This window comes from Myotis davidii, unplaced genomic scaffold (assembly GCF_000327345.1).
Source record: "Myotis davidii unplaced genomic scaffold, ASM32734v1 scaffold555, whole genome shotgun sequence".
Taxonomy (NCBI): Eukaryota; Metazoa; Chordata; class Mammalia; order Chiroptera; family Vespertilionidae; genus Myotis; species Myotis davidii.
In genome coordinates, this window is record NW_006286315.1 from 1,676,954 (window position 1) to 1,695,850 (window position 18,897).

The 18,897-nt window shown below is 53.8% G+C and overlaps 1 protein-coding gene across 1 annotated transcript in view; it reads left to right on the top strand.

Annotated features, from left to right (window-relative positions):
* The window catches only part of SEC14L5 (SEC14 like lipid binding 5), a 43,414-nt gene extending 32,069 nt beyond the window's left edge, over window positions 1-11,345 (top strand). Inside the window, exons 8-15 of the mRNA XM_006757934.2 lie at window positions 2-72; window positions 165-235; window positions 1,831-2,002; window positions 4,583-4,711; window positions 5,560-5,694; window positions 6,045-6,272; window positions 7,353-7,513; window positions 10,314-11,345. Coding sequence (XP_006757997.1) covers window positions 2-72; window positions 165-235; window positions 1,831-2,002; window positions 4,583-4,711; window positions 5,560-5,694; window positions 6,045-6,272; window positions 7,353-7,513; window positions 10,314-10,425 — 1,079 coding nt within the window. The 3' untranslated portion in view covers window positions 10,426-11,345. The remainder of the gene's footprint in view (window position 1; window positions 73-164; window positions 236-1,830; window positions 2,003-4,582; window positions 4,712-5,559; window positions 5,695-6,044; window positions 6,273-7,352; window positions 7,514-10,313) is intronic.
* The last annotated feature ends 7,552 nt before the right edge of the window (window positions 11,346-18,897 follow it).

Sequence of the window (18,897 nt, forward strand, 5' to 3'; positions counted from 1 at the left end):
ACATCCTGCGTGGGCCACATGGACACGAAGGGCCTGATGAAGGCCGTGGGGGAGGAGGCGCTGCTGCAGCATGTGAGTCGGGGTCCCCCATTCCCTGGAGCCCCCGGGGCTGCCTGCAGTGAGCAGCCCAGTGCAGGCTCGCCAGCGCCTTGTCTACCCTCCAGGTTCTCTCCGTCAATGAGGAAGGCCAGAAGAGATGTGAAGGGAACACCAGGCAGTTTGGCCGCCCCATCAGGCAAGAACCCGCCAGGGAACATGCCCCTGAACAGTACAGACAGCCCAGGCTCGCTAAGCATGGCCCTTCACAGAGGTGTCCTCGCTTGATCCTCACGGCGATCCTGTGAGGCAGGGACCGTGCCGTCCCGTCCTTTATAGGGGGAAACTGAGGCTCAGAGTAGTGATGCCCTCCCCAGGTTGCTAAGCGGGTAAGTGGCAGAGCTCATGCCATGGGTCCTCCTGCCCTTTGCCTTTTGGGACACCCCCGCTCCCCTAAGTGTCACCCTGACTCTATCTCCCAGGCGTGCACACTCACAGCTGTCCTGGCCCATCCGGGAACCCACCGTTCCCCTCTGCCCCCCCCTTCCATGCCTGAGCCCAGTTTCCCACACCAGCACTCACAGCACCGCCACCCCCAAAGGCACTGGACCTCTCCCCTCTGTAGAGCGGGACCAGTATCACCAGCTCTAGGTCTTCTTCATGGCTTGTCAGAAACAGTAACTGTTAGGAGATGCATCTAGAACAGTGATGGCGAACCTTTTGAGCTCGGCGCATCAGCATTTTGAAAAACCCTAACTTAACTCTGGTGCTGTGTCACATATAGAAATTTTTTGATCTTTGCAACCATAGTAAAACAAAGACTTATATTTTGATATTTATTTTATATATTTAAATGCCATTTAACAAAGAAAAATCAACCAAAAAAATGAGTTTGCGTATCACACGCACATCATCACTGACCTAGAACTTACTGTGTAGCAGGTGCTCTCCTCAGCACCTTGATCCCTGGCATCCTTATCCCAGCCCCAGGAGGGAGGAGCAGGCAGGACCTGCTACTGAAGCTTTTATCCCAAGTCCAGACCTTGATGAAAATTACCTTCCGTTGCCATTGGATGCTTTCCTAAGGGGACATCTCCTGGGTGGGGTGGAGAATGGATCCCTCAGGGTCCTGGCCGAGGCAGAGTTCATCTGGGGTGGCTCAGATGACAGGGCCGCAGGATGTGGCGGTGGTCTGGCAGGGTGAAGGGAACAAAGCTGGGGTGGAGAGGCTTCCAGGGACGAGTGCAGCAGTAAAACTGTCATTTTCCTGATGAATTAGTACTAATACAATGGAGGCACAGAGAGGTTAGGTAACCTGGTCAAGGCCACACAGCAGGTGGCAAACGTAGGAATGCTTGAACTCTATTTTGTTATCAGCATCTTTGCAGCAATCAGTAGTAATAAGCAGCTTTCACTGAGTGGGTGCTGTGTGCCTGCCCTTTACATATACGTCTCATTTAGTCCTAACAACAGCTGCTTGAGCTGGAGACTGTTACTGTCATAGCCACTGTCCTGAGGAGGAGGAAGTTGCCCAGGTCACACAGCTTTCAAGGGTGAAGGTGACACTGGAATTTGGGGGCTCAGCCTCCGAGCCCACACTCTGAGCCTCTTTGCCACGTGTCCTCACCACGGTGGCAGGATCCAGGAGTGTCCTGTGGGCCCCGCCCCTTCTGCTCCCAGCCCAGCCTCACTGAGCCTGTCCTTCCCTGCCTGTCAGCCCCTGGGTCCCTGAAGCGGGGCTGGGGACCTTGAGAGGTGGCAGGGCAAGGTGGAGTGAGGGCTCGTGTCTTGCAGCTCCTGGACCTGCCTGGTAGACCTGGAAGGGCTCAACATGCGGCACCTGTGGCGGCCGGGGGTGAAGGCCCTCCTGCGGATGATTGAGGTGGTGGAGGACCACTACCCCGAGACGCTGGGCCGGCTGCTCATCGTGCGCGCCCCCCGCGTCTTCCCTGTGCTCTGGACGCTGGTAAGAGCAGGGGCCGGAGATGGGAGGGGTCCCTCTGTGAGCGGCCCTGCCTGTTTGTCCGGCGTCTTTTCTTCTAACTCAGACACCATCAAGTTCACAACTGGAAAGTGCACCATTCCGTGATTTTTAGTGTCTTCAGAGCTGTGCAGCCAGCACCACTACCTAATTCTAGGCCGCTTTCATCTCCCCAAAGGGAAACCGTCAGCAGTCACTGCCACCCTCCTCCCCCGGCTCCTGACAACCACGAACCTACTTTGTGTCTCTATGGGTTTACGTATTCGAGATATTTCATATCAAAGGAATCAAACTGGATGAGGTTATCTGCACCTGATTCCCCACTCAGCATAATGTTTTCAGGCTCATCCACGGGGCAGTATTTCTCAGGACTTCATTTCCTTTTATGTTTGAAATATTCCACTGTACGGATAGAGCACATTTTGTGTAACCTTTGTCCTGCTTCGGGGACACCAGCGTCACACTCAGAATTGGACAGGCTTCCCAGGACCCCTGTGAGCAGGTTCTGAGGATCCTATGCTACCGGGATATTCAAACGTTTTGCCCACGACCCATAGTAAGAAATACACTTTATACTGCAGCCCTGCACATGCATGCGTGCACACACACACACACACACACACGCACACACACAGGCTAGTCACCATGTACTAAATTGATTTCACAACCACTGACAGGTTGTCACTTGCAGTTGAAAACCGCTGTCCTGAGGTCCCTCCAGACCCTACAGACTCAGAGTTAGCATCTTACCCAGTGCCAGTGTGTGTGTGTGTGTGTGTGTGTACGCATGTCCCCACATTCAGTGCCCACAAAAACCTGAGAAGCACTGCTGTAAGTAGAGGTTTGATCAGAATAGAGATTCAAGAGTTTAAAGTTAAACAGACTCAATGTTTTACTAAGCACCTACTATGTGCCAGGCACGTCTCCAGGCCTTGAGGATTCTTAGTGCACAAGCCACTGTGTTTCCCCCTCAACATCATGGGGCAGGGAAAGTTAAATCAGATAACCCTACACTAGTAAGTAACGCTACATGGCTCCCAGTGACATGGGCGTGAGGACAGTTAGGGTTCTTGGGGAGACTAAGCCAGGCAGGGGTTGGTGCAGGAGGATAGTTTGGATTGGGGGACTGAGGAAGGTCCCGCTGAGAAGGCAACTTGTGCTGAGACCTGAGGAGGGAGCAGGAGTCCGGGAGGGCAGGGCAGAGGGAAGGGCATGGCAGGTGACCTGCACAGCATGGGCAAGGGCCCGGAGGCCGATGCGCTTTGGAAGAACTGAAAAACCGTGCCGGGGGCTGGAGCCAAAAGGAGCAAAGAGGCCGGCTGCCCCGAGGAGCTGGGAAGACAGATGCTCAGGGACCAGTGCTGCCGGGCCCAGGCTGTGGCGATGAGGGGACCTTATCCTGGGGCAGCAGGGAGCCCTGGGGGCTTGTCAGCCAGAGAGGATGAGCAGACTTCTGGGGCAAAAACTTCTCTGGCTTCTGGGACTAAGTCAAAGCTGGGCTGGGGAGCAGGAGCTGTGGGAGGGACAGGCAGGACCTGCTACTAAAGCTTTTTATCCCCAAATGTCCGGATCTTTGTAAAAACTGCATTCCTTTTGCTGCTGGAGATTTCCTAAGAGGACGTATAGTGGGTGGGGGTGGAAGCCAGTCAGTTGGGGTCCTGGCTGAAAAGCAGATTCACCCGATGGCGCAAATGCAGGGGTGGGGGGACAGGAAGGAGCCCCTTGCAGTGGTGTGAGTGAGATGGAGAGGCCCCTAGGGACTAGCCGCTGCAGCAAGCCCTGACCACCCAGGGATGCAGGGACAAGGGGAGGGGATAGCCTGTCACCAGAGCCCCTGAGAGCTGGAACAGGGTGAGGGTGGCGGCTGCCAGAGGAGCTGTGGCTTCCAGGGGCACCGAGGTGGGGGAGGGGTAGGAGAAGAAGAACCCGCCCATCTCCCTCCTTCCTTCCTTCCTTCCTTCCTTCCTTCCTTCTTTCCTTCCTTCCTTCCTTTCTTCCTCTTTCCACCCCTCCTTCCCCACCTATTTACTGAACCCGATACCACACCAGCACTGAGGATGTCGTGAAAAACCTGATTGACATGCAGCTTAGAGTGCAGTGTTCAGATTCCATCTGGGATAAACAAAACGTGGACATCCATACGGTGGAAGAGTATTCAGCCACAAAAAGGAAGCACGGATAATGCTTCCTTTTTATAACTCATGGAGGCACCACGAATACATCATGCTAAATGAAAGAAGCCAGACATAAAAGGCCTCATACCGTATCCGTTTACACAAAAAGCCCAGAACAGCCAAAACTGTAGAGACAGGAAGCAGACTGTGGTTTCCAGGGGCTGGGGGTTGGGGGGGGGATGGGACAGGGAGTGACTGTTCATGGGGGTGGGGGTGTCCTTCTTTGGGGAATTAGAAAATGTCTTGGAATTAGATAGAGGTGACAGGTGCATGACATACTGAATGAGCTAAAAGCCACTGAATGATTCCCTTTAATGTGCTTAATTCTGTGGTGTGCAAATTACTTCTCAATTAAAAAACTTTTCATCTTGCTCCATCTCCCCCATTTCAGATCAGCCCCTTCATCAATGAGAACACCCGGCAGAAGTTCCTCATCTACAGTGGCAGCAATTACCCCGGAGGCCTTGTCGACTACCTGGATAAAGACGTGATCCCCGACTTCCTTGGGGGGGAATGCCTGGTGAGGCTGCGGTGGGTAGGACTGGAGGAGGGGCAGTGTGTGGCCTCGAGGACCTGGGCGTGCTGGGGTAGGGCTTGTTCTGGAAGCTGCCCCAAAGAGAGGCGACTCCTCCCTGAAGGAGGCAGCCTTCCCTTGCTTCTTTCAAACGCAGTGAGGGAGTTTCCAGAAGTCCAGAGACCAGGCCAGGCAAAGGCTTACCCACCCTGCATTCCTCATCCAAGCTAGGCAGCTAGGATGCAGTCAGACTTACTGTTTGCTATAGGGGGATGTGACTCAAATGGCCCAGAGGCCTGGACCCCACAGCCAGTGTACCCAAAGGAATTTATCCCCAACTCACAACCACAGGGGTGAGATACTAGGCATGACCCTGACCACGGCTGTCTTATCTCATCTGGCTGTGGGAGGGCAGGCCCCTCTCCCTTCTCTAACAGAAATACCAAGCAGCACATTCGCATGATTTGGGGATAAAAAGCAGATTTCCTAGGAATTTTGCCAAACTTGCCTGTTTTCTCCACTTGTCCTGATATGTCTGCATGACTGACATTAGCAAACGGGCCTGCAAGACCAGCATAGTGGGAAGCAGCGCACACCTGGGGGCCTGATATGGGCTTGTGCCCTGGCTAAGCCACTTTCTGCTGCCTTACTTCTCTGAGCCTCTGTTTTCCTCCTCTGTGAAATGGGAAGAATAATAGTTCCCTCTGCTTTGTTGTGGGTCAGGTGGTTACCGGTAAATGGGGTCAAGGAAGCCCAGTGCCCAGCTCACGAAGAGATTCCTGTTGTAAGTGTGGTTTCAGGGGGCACAGAGCCTGACTGGGCCCTAACCTACCACCTTTGTCTTTGTACCCCAGTGTAATGTCCCCGAAGGAGGGCTGGTCCCCAAGTCCCTCTATCTGACGGAAGAGGACCAGGAGCATACAGAACAGCTGCACGAGTGGCGAGAGACCTACCAGCCGGCCAGTGTGCTCCGCGGGGCTCCCCATGAGGTGCTGGGGCCCTGGGCTGGGGTGTCATTATAGGTCAGGGTCTCCCAGAGTAGAGGGTTCTCATGCTAGCGATTTGCTGAGGGCAAGTTCATAGGAGAACCCTGTAAGGAGAGGTGTGGGCACGATGGATGTGGGCAAGAATTGAAGCTAAGAGCCTGTTTCAGCCACAGTCTATCCCAGCCCGACCTGTGGGGAGGGCTGGACATGCAGGGCCCGGCAGTAAGCTCTAACCACCTGTACCCTCTTGTGTGTCAGTCAGGGGCTGTGGCCCAGCACCCAGGCAGGGTGGACCTCCCAGGCATTTCAGTTAGAGGGGGATCCATTCTCAGACCTTGCCTGTCCCCATGCAGGTTGCGGTGGAGATTCTGGAGGGGGAATCAGTCATCACCTGGGACTTCGACATCCTACGAGGGGATGTGGTGTTCAGCCTGTGCTACGCTAAGCAGGCCCCCCAGGCGGGCCCCCGGGAGCCTGGGGCCAGGGCCAGCGGGCAGCTGATGGACAAAGGGGGGACCCAGGGTGCAGATTACAGCCCTGTGGAGGCCCCCCTCATCTGTCGGGAAGGGGAGAGCATTCAGGTTCGAATTCCTTGATTCATTTATTCATTCATCACGCAGGACTGAGTGTTCACTGTGTGTCAGGGTTCGGGGGCACAGCAGTGGACAAACAGGCCCTGGTCCTCGGCCTCAGGGACCCTGTGGGACAGTGGGGGAGGAAGACAGGTCCTGGCAGACCCAGGACCCGGACCTCAGAACCCCAGCCAGAACCCCCTGCCACTCATGCCAAAGATACAGGTCTCCAGGCTCCAAGCCAGGCGGGGTGACTCAGAGCCTGTGGGTGTAGGGTTTGCGATCTGCACGCCTCCTTCTCTCCGGGTGATCGCTGACTCACAGTCAAGTTCCAGAACTGGCACAGCACAGAAGCTGGAGGTCTGCAAACAGAACGCGGATCTGGCCCCAAACATGAGCCACCCTGCTGACCTCACATCCTCCACGAGACCAGGGCTTGCAGGTCGAACGTCACAGGCCCCCAAACACGTACTCACCCCCCACACACATACATGCACTCACACACACACACACACACACACACACACACACACACACACTCGCTCACACATGTGCTCACATAAGCACTCACACGTACATGCACACACTCACACACGCTCACACAAGCACTTGAGAGCAATGCAGAACTTCCTGAAGGTTCCATGAGGAGTCTACCACACCAGCACCCCCAGGGTCCCACTGAACATCCATGCCCTTCCCTGAAGAAGTTGCTCTTCTCATAACAGCTAACACCCCTCTTTCTTGATCTCTCTTGGTTCTCAATAAGCTCTAACCACCTGTTTAGCTCCCTCCCAAGTCCCTCTCCAGAACTCCTCAGTGTGCAAAGCCCACTCAACAGAACAAAGCCCAACACAATCCAGGCAGTTAACCAGGCTACACCTCAGCTGTCCTACAGCCCCACTCCCAGTCCTGGGCCCTCTCCCCCAGATTCAGAGGAGACTCTCAGGTGCCAGGGATCTGGGGGTAACAGTGGAGGGGAGAAATGATGGCTCCGGGAAGCGCTTAGAGGAAGGAAGTGCTGGTGGGCAGGTTGAGAAGGGGGCTCTGTCCCCAGGAGGACCAGAGCCTCAGGCGTGGCTGCTGTTTCAGGGCTCCCACGTGACCCGGTGGCCCGGCATCTATCTGCTCCAGTGGCAAGTGCATGGCCCCCCTGGCAATGTGGTGGAGGACGTCCTGACGCCCCTGCACAGCCCTGGCCCCAGGTGCAAACTCCTCTACTACTATGAGGTGCTGGCGTCTGAGGACTTCAGGTAGGAGGGGCTGGGATTCAGCTCCTGGGCGGGAAGGGCCCCAACTCCCCTCTAGGCCAGGCTCGGGGCATTGCATTCACCTCCCATTTGCCTCCAGCCTCTCCAGAGTGGGGCACTGGTACCGTTAAACATTCCCCCTGGTTCAGCACTTTAGTGTGAGAAATTGGACACTACGTCAAAACTGTCAAAACTGCCTCAGCGGCAGAACCTTCCCCTTGAAACCCTGGACAGAAGCCCAACATACCAGATGGACTAGTGGACTAGTGGGGGGAGCCTGAGGTCCTGCTATTTGGACCTCCCTTCACGTCTAGAATTTCATAAAACAGCGTTCGGACTGTTCTAGAACAGTCTACAACAGTGCCTCACAGACAACTCTTATCAAGTGGTGCCTCAAAGAGACAGGGAAATACAATGGCTGAGACCCCCAGCACTTCCTGGTTGCTGTGTGACCTTGGGGAAGTCACTTCACCTCTCTCAGCTTCGAACTGGAGCCCCAGTGTTGTGGGTTGTCATGAGATGAAATGGTGGAGGGAGCCTGCCCTCCCCCTGCGCGTTCAGTAAGCACCCGATAACAGAAAGAAAAAAAAAAGCAGAGGGCGAGGAGGTGCAGCAGGTGGCTTCTTGAGGCCTTGCATTGTATCTTTTAAAAATGCATGTGATTTTTGCATTCTGCTTCATGAAGTGCCTGTTAGTTTCTGTCTAAAAATAATGCTTTAGAAGCGGGTCTGAGATGATGGTGTAGGAGGACACAGAACTCACCACCTCCGCCACCTCCTATGAGCACATTGGAAAGTCACCTACACTTAGAGCAAATCCTCCTGAGAGACACTGAGGGCTGATTGAGCAGCTTCTGGGCAACAAAAGAGAGGACGAGAGACGCCTAGAGGCTGGGGAACCACAAGAGCTCTCGGAGATCTGAGGGAACTCTTTCGGATTGGAGGTGCTGGTGAGCGCCATTGTTTACACCCCCTCCACTAGATGGCACCGGGGAGCTCTCTCCAGGAGTTGTAGCCGACCTGCAAGGCAAGGGCATGCCTTTCGGGCCACTCTGCTCTGGAGCTCCCTCCGTGGGACCAACAGGGTGCACATCTGCATAACCAGATCCACATGGCACTGCCACACACACACCAGGCCACTCCTCCTGGAGCCAGAGAGGCTCAGAAATGTAGACACAGGCATTTGGGGGCTGCTGCCTCTAGGAGGGTAGGTGGGGAAGGAGGAGTGGGCTGCATACTGCTCACTAGCCTGTCTGGTCAACATAGGGGATCAGGATGCCCTGCCCCTCATTAGCCTCATGAAAGAACCAGTTTCAAGGGCTGTTTCTTGGCCACCCTCAGTGGGCAGGTGCCAGGTTGGGCCTTGAGGGGTGGGGGACAGATAGACAGAGTCTGCTGTCATGGAGCAGGAGACCACATCATCACAACTGTGTGTAATTATGAGGAGTGATGGATGCCACGAAGGTATTCCAGCCTGGGGTCCTTATCTGAGGTCACACAGCCAAGAGGTGCTCGAGGTCCTAACACAGGACGCCGTCAGAGCACAGAGCAAGGGGCCTGGCACAGCGTGGGCGGGTGTGGGGGAGGTGTCTGGGCAGTGACCTTGGAGTTGAGATCTAGGTGTTGTGCCCGCAGATCTCCTGTGGGTCTTGTCAAAATGCAGCCCAAGAGTGTATGCTCGAACAAGTTCCAGAAAACGGTGGTGCTGCTGGCCCCTGGACCACACTTTGAGTAGCCAGGCCCTAACACTGCATTGTCCAACCAAATAGCTACTAGCCACAGGTAGCACTTTAAACCTGGCAATTAGAATGGAATGAAATTAAAAATTCAGGCCTAGCCAGTGTGCCTCAGTGATTGAGCATTGACCCTGCACCAAGAGGTCGCTGGTTCAATTCCCAGTCAGGGCACATGCCAGGGCTGCAGGCTCGATCCCCAGTAGGGGACATGCCTGGGGCAGCTGATGATGTTTTTAATCTCTCTAAAATCAATAAAAACATATATATATTTATTATTATTATTTTAATATAACAACAATTTTAATATTTTAATATACGTTTTTATTGATTTCTGAGAGAAAGGGAGAGAGGGAGAGAGATAGAAACATCAATGATGAGAAAGAATCATTGATCAGCTGCCTCTTGCATGCCCCTCTACTAGGGATTGAGCCTGCAACCTGGGCATGTGTCCTTGACTAGAATCGAACCTGGCACCCTTCAGTCTGCAGGCAGACGCTCTATCCATTGAGCCGAACCGGCCAAGGCAATAAAAACATATTTTTTAAGATCAGTTCCTCAGTGCCCAGTATCCCCACATGGCCAATGGTTGCTGTGATGAACAGAGCAGATATATGTCCACCATCACAGAAAGTTCTGGACAGTTCTACTCTACTCTGAAGTTTGGACTGGGAGTTAGCTAGACAAAGTGGGCAGGAGAGAAAGGCTTTTGGCAGGAGGCACAGACATGCAAATGTCCCAAGTCAGGGGAGGTGGGTGTCAGAGGAGATGAAAGGAAGTGGGGGGTGAGGCTGGAGATGGGCTGGGTACTCAGGCTGTGGGATGCCTTCTGGGCTATGCTAAGGTCCCCTGTTCAGGGAAACCCCTGAATGGTTTGTGGCAGGTTGGGCTCTGCAGGGGGTACGGGTGGAGCTTCATTTCTCATTTTGGCCTCACTTGCTTTCCCTCTGCACCTGTGGGAAGAGGCCTGGGCCTCATTTGCAGCATCACCAGCTTTTCCTCCGCTGTGAGCCCCAGGCCTGTGTCCCCACCAGGCGGTAATACTTTGCTATCTATGCCTTTCCTCCCCAGGGGCTCCATGTCCAGCCTGGAATCCTGCACCAGCCGTTTCTCCCAGCTCAGCGCCACCACCTCCTCCTCCTCCTCCAGCCAGTCTCACAGCAGCTCCCTGGTCTCCAGATAGCCAGGACTGAGCCCCGCGGGGCAGCCCACACGCCTACCGCGTCCTCAAGCGTCTACCACCAGAAGCCAGCTTGCCGTGCGACCTGGGACCACGTGGTCTGTAGCCTGGGTCTGGACGCTGCCAAAGTTGGCATGTTGAGCTGACAGCAATGATTCAGCTTGTGGCTGAGTGTGGTGGGAGCCTCTAAGTCAGAACCATCTCCTTTGCGCTTTGTGTAACGAAAAGCCAAGGAGTGGGGGGGCCACCTTAAGTCTGCCTGTTCTGGCGGCTCAGGGATGTCATGAGGCTCAGCCCGCCCTTTCCTTCTGCCTCTGCTTGCCCTGGGATGGCCTCCTGCTCAGGTGCCTTCCCCACGGCCATGAGGCCCCTTCCCTCTTTCCTCCCAGCTCAGCTCCAGAAGAGAACGTCCTTCTCCCAAAGTTTCTCTAATCAGCCTGCCGGGGGCCCTGCTGGTCCCTGAACCAATCACTGTTGCCAGGGAAATGGAGAACACTAATTGGCCAGCAGGGGTCTATGTCCACTCCGGACTAATCACTGTGTGGGGAGCGGGTACAGTGATTGGCCATCTGGACCACCTGCTTGTGCCTGGAGCCAACCGCCCGGCCTGAAAAGCACAAAGGGCTTCTAAGAATATGGGGGTCCCCCAAGAAGAAGGGGGGAAATACTGGGCAGGCAGAAATGACGTGTGCTCATCATGGCATCTGATTGCATAGTGAGGCCCTGTGTCCCAAGACAGGTACAGAGAGCAGTTATATGAGTTACAGGCTTTGCTTTCTGTGGGGAGCAGCCCACTCTGGACTTGAAATCCATTTTCCTAGCACTTGGCTGGGAGGGCCTCCCCCTGACCAGCCCTAACCTGAAGAGAATGGGAAGGTGCGGGGTTTCTGCTAAGTTTCAGGCTGTTGAATTCTCTCCTGGGAGCTCTTTAATTAGGACTCCTTTGGTTGTAAGTTATGGAGACTCGCACGAAAGGGTAACCATTCACGGGCACATGCAACGGGCCCATCAGGAGGGCTTGCTGCACGTATGGTTGGATCCCTGTGGGATGGAGGCTGTGACTGTTGTGTCTGCCCTGGGTCAGATCTGACTCCTGGGACCAGCCCCACTATTGACAAACTCCCCGAGTTCCTGCGTGGGAGAGTTTTGTATATCCTTGGAGCCTGAGGCCATATCTCTTTTCCTTTCCTGGGCCTCCAAAAAGACACAGATCAGCGGTCACCAGGTGGCAGTCTGCAGTCTGATCTGGCCTGCCTTTAGTGTTTTTGGTTTTTGCCTACAGAGTGATTTAAAAAATTGGGGCATTTCACCCAGAAATCAGGATTTCTGTCTTCCCTTAAGCATTTGGGAGTGTTGGTAAAACAGGCCCACTATTGACACATAAAGGCAACACACACAGTTGTTACCCTGGCTGGGCCACACCGATCCCCACCTCCCCTAGCCCACGTCACGCACTTGCCTGGCCTGTGTGTGTGAGAGACCTCACTGACATGGCTTGGCAGGCAGCCGGGCTCCAGTCTGGGGCCTAGAGGCCCAGCGTTACTTTTCGCTGGTAACCTTGCTTACTGTTGGGGTGATCTCTGGCCAAGACCCAGGGTCACTGGGCCTTGCCCAAGGGGTGGATTTATAACCTCGGGGATCGTAGCCTTCCTGCAGACTTGGCATGATGGGGCAAGAAGAGCAAGCTTACTCCCATACCACCTCAACCTCAACCCCAACCCCAAACCTGGAGCCAAGGGGAGGAGACAAATTTTGTTCTACACGAAGGGGCCTCCTCCACCTCTGTAGTTTTCCGTTTGCTTCTCAGGTATAGGAACAAAATCCAAAACTGCATCCTGCCTCAAGGCCTGTGTGCCCATGTGTGAGGGAGAGAGGCAGGGAGGGAGACTGGAGACATTCTCAAAGCGAGTCGCTGCCATGTGACCAGGCACTTATCGCTGAGAGCAATTTGCAAACGGTCTTACTATCTTTAGATGAATTTTGAGCTTGCCCCTAAAGTCTACGTGTTATCCTGGAAGCATTTGGGGTAGGCTGCCCTAGCACGCCCTGCACACCCATCGGGTAAGACTAGCACCCAGTGAAGGAGGGGGAGGCCTTTCCTTGGCTTGGGGTGAGAAATGGATTTTGATAACTGGAACCTGGACCTGCTGATTCCAGGGATGAGCGCCTGCCATCACAGTCCAGCTTTTACAGGAAGAGCGAGGGGCCTCAGACCCACTCAGTTCTCCCCTTCAGAGCTACCCCCTCTCTCCCTCTCTGCTTCACCCAGGCCTCTTTGCTCCGCATCTCTTTGCAAACCAGCCTCGTCCTCTCCTCTCTCTGATGCCAAGTGGCTGGCTGCCAGCATCCCCTGGACTACAGCCACAGGGCTCACCGTCTCTAAGGCCGGGAGGGACACTTATCATTTCAATGCCACAGAGGGCTCAGATTGGCCCTGCACGAGTTGCATGCTCACTCCTGTGGATGTGCTGGCCAAGGGGGTGGGGAATCTGTGATTGACGGTCTCTCCAGAAGCAATAGTGGGATGGGGGAGCACCAGTCACCCAAGGACAAAGGGAGCTGGGCCAGAGAAGCAACAGATGGCCATAGTGGTGTTTGCTACGGTTCTGTGCTGAAGGTCTCTGGGGCCCACGCTGGAACATCATCAATCAATATGCCATCTTTTTACCTTGAGAGGCTTGGAATTAAAAATCCAAGGAAGGGCTGCCAAGCTCTTGGCTTCTAAATGTCCCCGGCCGCCAGGACTGGAAGCTCCCTGGCTTGGCTTTTTTCTCCAGCTAGTTCATTAACCTGTTGTGACCAGGACAGAAACAACCCACTCACAACAGAACCTGCCCAGGCCCTGGGTTTAGGAGCCTGGGTCTTAAAATTTAGACAGGGTGGGGTTCAGACCCAGCTGTGTGACCTCCAGCAGGTGACTTAACCTCTCTGTGCCTCAGTTCCCTCATCTGTGAAATGGGGACAGCAGTGCCTACCTCGTTCACTGGGTCGTTGTGAAGTTCACAGCCCAGCACCCGGCTCACAGAAAAGTCAGCGGTTATTCTGGTTATTTATTGCTTCTCATCCAAAGACTGCAGACTCCTTCCTGAGGATGCCTGCCACTGCTTTTCATGGACAGAAGGCTCAGCACCGGGTGCATCTGGAGAAAAGTAGGTGTCGGGGCATTATTTTTCCCTTCCTCTTTCCAATCCACTCACCTAGAACAGCACCATTCGGAACGGTGTCTCCCGCAACCAGCTAGAGACTGTTCTCTCCACAGGTTGACATAAGGGGCGTGTGGGACCCCCTGGGATTTCTCCCCCTGTGATATGAATGTTCAATGAGAGTAATGTAATTCTGTCCCTCACAGTCTGTTTCAGCCAGTGACACAAAAGGGGTTTCTTGTGGGCCTGATATTTGCTCCAACCAGAAGCATTAAATGTTTTAGATTTGGACATACCTCTGCTGTCTACTTCCTAACTGGATGTTCCCCTGGGCTTGCTCAAGAATTACCCAGCTGCTGTTCCTAAGACTTTAGAGCAGCGGTTCTTAACCTGTGGGTCACGACCCCTTTGGGGGTCGAACGACCCTTTCACAGGGATCGCCTAAGACCACTGGAAAACACATATATAATTACATATTGTTTTTGTGATTCATCACTATGCTTTAATTATGTTCAATTTGTAACAATGAAAATACATCCTGCGTATCAGATACTTACGTTACAATTCATAACAGTAGCAAAATTATAGTTATGAAGTAGCAACGAAAATAATTTTATGGTTGGGGGTCACCACAACATGAGGAACTGTATTAAAGGGTCGCGGCATTAGGAAGGTTGAGAACCGCTGCTCTAGAGCCTCCCAGCAGGGGCTGTGTCAGCCTCAGGGGTTGCAAATTGGTTCTTGGGGAAGGGGACATAGTTTTTTTTTTTTTTTTTTTGGCGGGACATAGTTTTTATATGTAAAGCACGGATGTCTTAGTTTGCTGGGGATGCCATAACAAATGACCACGAACTAAGTGGCTTAAAAACAGAAGTGGATTCTCTCCCAGTTCTGGAGGCCAGATGTCAGAGATCAAAATGTCCACAGGCTCTAGGGAGGATCCCGCTGCCTCTTCCAGCTTCTAGTGGCTCCATTCTTCCTGGGCTGTTCCTGGGATGGTGGCCACATCACTCCTATCTCTGCCTCCACCTTCCCATGGCCCTCTCCCGTCTCCTTTTTTGTTAGAACACCAGCCATTGGATGTAGGGCCCACACTGATACAGTATGATCTCATCTCAATCCTTAACTAATCACATCTGCAAAGATCCTACTTCCAAATAAGGCCACATTAGGAGGTCTGGGTGGATGTGAATTCTGGGGACACTAGTCAACCCACTGCATATGCGTACGGCACATGAACAGACACAGTGCCGTTTATCCCTGGTATTAAATGCAGGGCCCCGGGGCCCACTCGGTGCTGCTGACTTGGAATCGTGGGGGTAGGTTCCTGGATTCTACTTGCCAGGTGAAGATGAGACCCTGCCATCCATCTTCCTGGGCCACTCTGCCCTGCCCCCTGGGGTTGACCGAGGAGCCTCAGGCCTGATGTCAGGAGGGGGAGGGTCCTTCCAGGGCAACACCCGACCTTCCCAGGAGCTCGCTTGGGATCAGCAGGGTGCTGGCGCGCCACACCATGGGATTCTGAAAAGGCTCCTTGCTTTGAAGCAGGAAGCCAAGGACTGCCACTTGGGGAGCAGAGGTGGTGGGGTTCCTTTGTGACAGCGTGAGGGCCACCTGCCTCCACCAGCTTGTTACCCAGCCCTGCCCAACACATCTGACTGAGGGAGAGGAGCCGCCCTTGCCTGCCCTGGTGCCATGCATGCACTCATTCCCTGTGGCCTTTCCATGGTTTCGCTGGAGCTGTGTGTGAGGACTCTCAAAGGAACAGCCAGCTGACTCAGGGGTGTGGCCGGGGTTGAGAAAGACAGAAGTCCCTGGAGCAGGGGAGCCGGTCACCGCCGACCTCTGTCTCCACAGTGTTAACGTGAAAAACCATTGAAGCCTGTAAAGAATTTTTGTGAGTTTATTTGAGCCAAACTGTTGACTTATTCTGGGAAGCAGAACCTCAACAAATTGAGATAATGCTCGGGAGAATGGCAGGTTACATCTGTATTTATACAGTGCAATCAAAGGAAAGGGGAGTAGCTGGGTTACATGAAATCCATTGGTGATAGACTAGAGAGGCGGGAGAAAGCAAAGCGGGGGGTGTGGGGAGGATCCCTGGGATTGGATAGACACATACTTAGGTGGGTGCAGGAAGAATTCACATGATAATTAAGGAATTTGTGGTATCTGTCCTGGCGCCCAGCACATTAGGTTGTGCCACAAAGGGTCCAGAAAAAGGGAAGTTACAGGTCACCCAGACATTTCAAGGGTATTTTATTATAGATGCAAAGAGATAGATAGGCTCAGTTAAGGTAAAGGTTGACCTTGTCAGTGAAGATACCGGCCTAGGATGTAACTACCCACCATAATTGCTTTTAGTTAAAGTTTTATTTCAGACCATCCTTTGTGGTTACTTTATGTCTCTGAGTCTAGCAGGCCTTCCCTGAGCTTGTCAGGTTCGCATGTGGCCCCTTTTGTCCACAACAGGATCGCCTCCAGAAGCCCCCCTGGGTTTTGGGTGTGGAAGGAACAGAGCAGGAAGCCAAGGACTGCTCCCTGGGGCCCAGAGACAGACCCCCGGGGCCTCTGTGGAGGGGTCTCAGGGCACACTGGTGTGGGAGATTGGGCAGGGCCTGGAAGGAGCTGGAAAGAGCCAGAAGGAAAGGTGCTGGGTGGCCCTCAGGGATGGCAGTTCTCCCAGTTCCTCCCCCCCCCCCACTTCAGTTCCTCCTCACACACAAGGCATTTCTGAGGAATGGGGGTCCCCAGAAGGCACAATTTGAAACCTCTGACTTCAGAGTTTTCTGGAGCCCAGATTTTTCTGAGACAGACCCCTTTGAGAATCTGTTCAAAGCTGTGGCGTTGCACTTGAATTCTGTTTCCATTGCCCACCCTTTGGTTCTGGAATTGAAACTTTTCTTCTGGAGTCTTTCCTGATGCTGGAGTTTTATAAAGAGAATCCCAGCAGCTGAGCTATGTGTCACCTTGGTAACTACCTGCCCAGCACAGGACTCCCAGCATTCCAAGTTGGACCACCACTACCATGAGGTGGGGAGGAGCCTTGCACTGCCCTAACTAGACCATGTTAATCCCCAGCTCACAATCCGGGAGCTTCATGACTTCAGCTCTTTGTATGTTTATGTCACACATGTCCCTGCACCATCAAAGGTAGGTATTGGAATCTCAGACACTTTTCTGCCTCTTGCTCCATGTCCCATGTAAGCTCTACAAATGCCCCAGCCAAAACATGCCTCTCCTGGAATGGCACATTATGACTGTCAGACTCTTTGGGTTGCCAGAGACCCCAAAATCTCAGGTTCACCGGGTGCCTGACCGACATGCCGAAGGTCAATGGTTCTGTGGCTCTGGCCAGAGGACCGAACGCAGCGCCCTGAAGGGAACGCAGCGCCCTGAAGGGAACGTCCCAGGCTGGTACTGAATGAGGGACCCCTCTGGCACGCCACAAGCCCTCTTCAGGTTCTGCCTTGAGCCTGAAGCCCAGCAAAGCTGTGCACAGAACTGGCATTGCCAACTCAGCCAAGGACAGGCAGAGAAGCCCCTGCAGAGGCTGGTGCTTGGAGGACAAGGCCTTGCACAGCCCGATGCTTCAGAGCCTTGGGGGTGCTCCCTGTAGATTCCCGGAGCCCTCTGCTCCTGACTCAGGGGTCTGGGGAGGGGCCCAGAAGTCTGCAATCCTAGAACATTCCTGGGGATACATTCTGACTGCAGCCAGGCTTGGGAACTGGCCTGAGGAATATGCCGAAAGGATCCTAAGGTGCCCGGAAACTGGCTTGACCTCTTGCCGCTGTGTCCTACTCTTGATCATCAAAGCAGCGCAGGGCTGCTTGGTCCATAAAGAAAGCAAAATACAAAATGAACCTTCCAGGTGTTGGAACACAAGCTCCCTGGAGGAATGCAGCTTTGCTTACATTCCCAGGAGGAATGAAAACCAGCAACACCTGGTTCCTTGAACAAGTGGCTGTCCCTAAGTTCCCGACTTGCTGAGAACGCCCTGCCGCCTTCCCTGTCTTCCCGCCAACCGGGGGCACAGACCGGGCGAGGGGCTGTGAGAGGTGGCACCTCCAGTGGCTTGGAGAGCTGTGGGCTGCAGGTTCACCGGGTGCCTGACCGACATGCCGAAGGTCAATGGTTCTGTGGCTCTGGCCAGAGGACCGAACGCAGCAGCACCCTGAAGGGAACGTCCCAGGCTGGCACAGTGGCTCCCCACTTATCTATCCCCATCTTTAGGGGTCAGACAGACCCAATGACCCACAGACATCCTTCCAGGGACTCGGAGGCTGAGAACTGGCCTATGACAGTTCTCTCTCTCTCTCTCTCTCTCTCTCTCTCTGAATGTTTTTATTGATTTCAGAGAGGAAAGGAGAGGGAGAGGGAGAGAGAAACATCAATGATGAGAGATAATCATTGATAGGCTGCACTCCCCCTACTGGGGATTGAGCCCGCAGCCTGGGCATGCGCCCTGACTAGGAATCAACTGTGATCTCCTGGGTTCATGGTGGTAGCTCAACCACTGAGCCACACCAGCCATTCTGAATTCCTCCTTTCGAAAGTGAAACAGACCCGCTTCATAGTAACTCGATCACAGTAATGGGCTCCTTTCCCATCTCTTAGCAGCTCCTCTCATTAAGGGGTGGAGTCCGTCTTCTTTCCCCTGAAATCCAGGCCTGGGGACTTTATCTGATAGAATGTGGTGGAAACGAGGCCACACCACTTCTGAGCCGAGGTTTCAAAAGGCCTCCCATGCTTCTCTTCTGCAATCCCTGTCACCCTCCACATTCCCCAGCCGAGGCCAGGCTCCTGGAAGGCGAGACACCACCTGGAACATGACTCCCTCAACTCCGGCCTCCCAGCCCAGCCCCCGCTCTCACAGGTGAGCCCCGGGGAAGTCACTGTCCCTGGCCCAGATCAACAGAAGCACCCAGGTGACCCAGGATCATGGGAGATGATTATTTTTCACGATAAGCAGTAACTGGTTGTTGGACTGGTTCAGCTGCACTAGAGAACTACTAGTTACACCATGTCTCAGGGCTGCTAGGATAAGTACCACAGACTGCGTGGCTTACAAAGCACAGACACTTATTTCTCACAGTTCTGAGGCTGGCAGTCCAGGATCAAGGTGCTGGCACATTTAGTTCCTGGCAGGCTGGCTTGTAGACGCTGCCATCTCACTTCGTGTGAGCAGGTGGGGAGGGTGCTCTCTGGTCTCTTCCTTTTGTCATGGGTGCCACTCCCATTGAAAGGAGGTTTTAGGGGTGAAATAGGCAGGTTTAGAAAATTTTAGGAATTAAGGGTCCATGGAAAAAGCACCTGGCTACAGGGCTGCAAA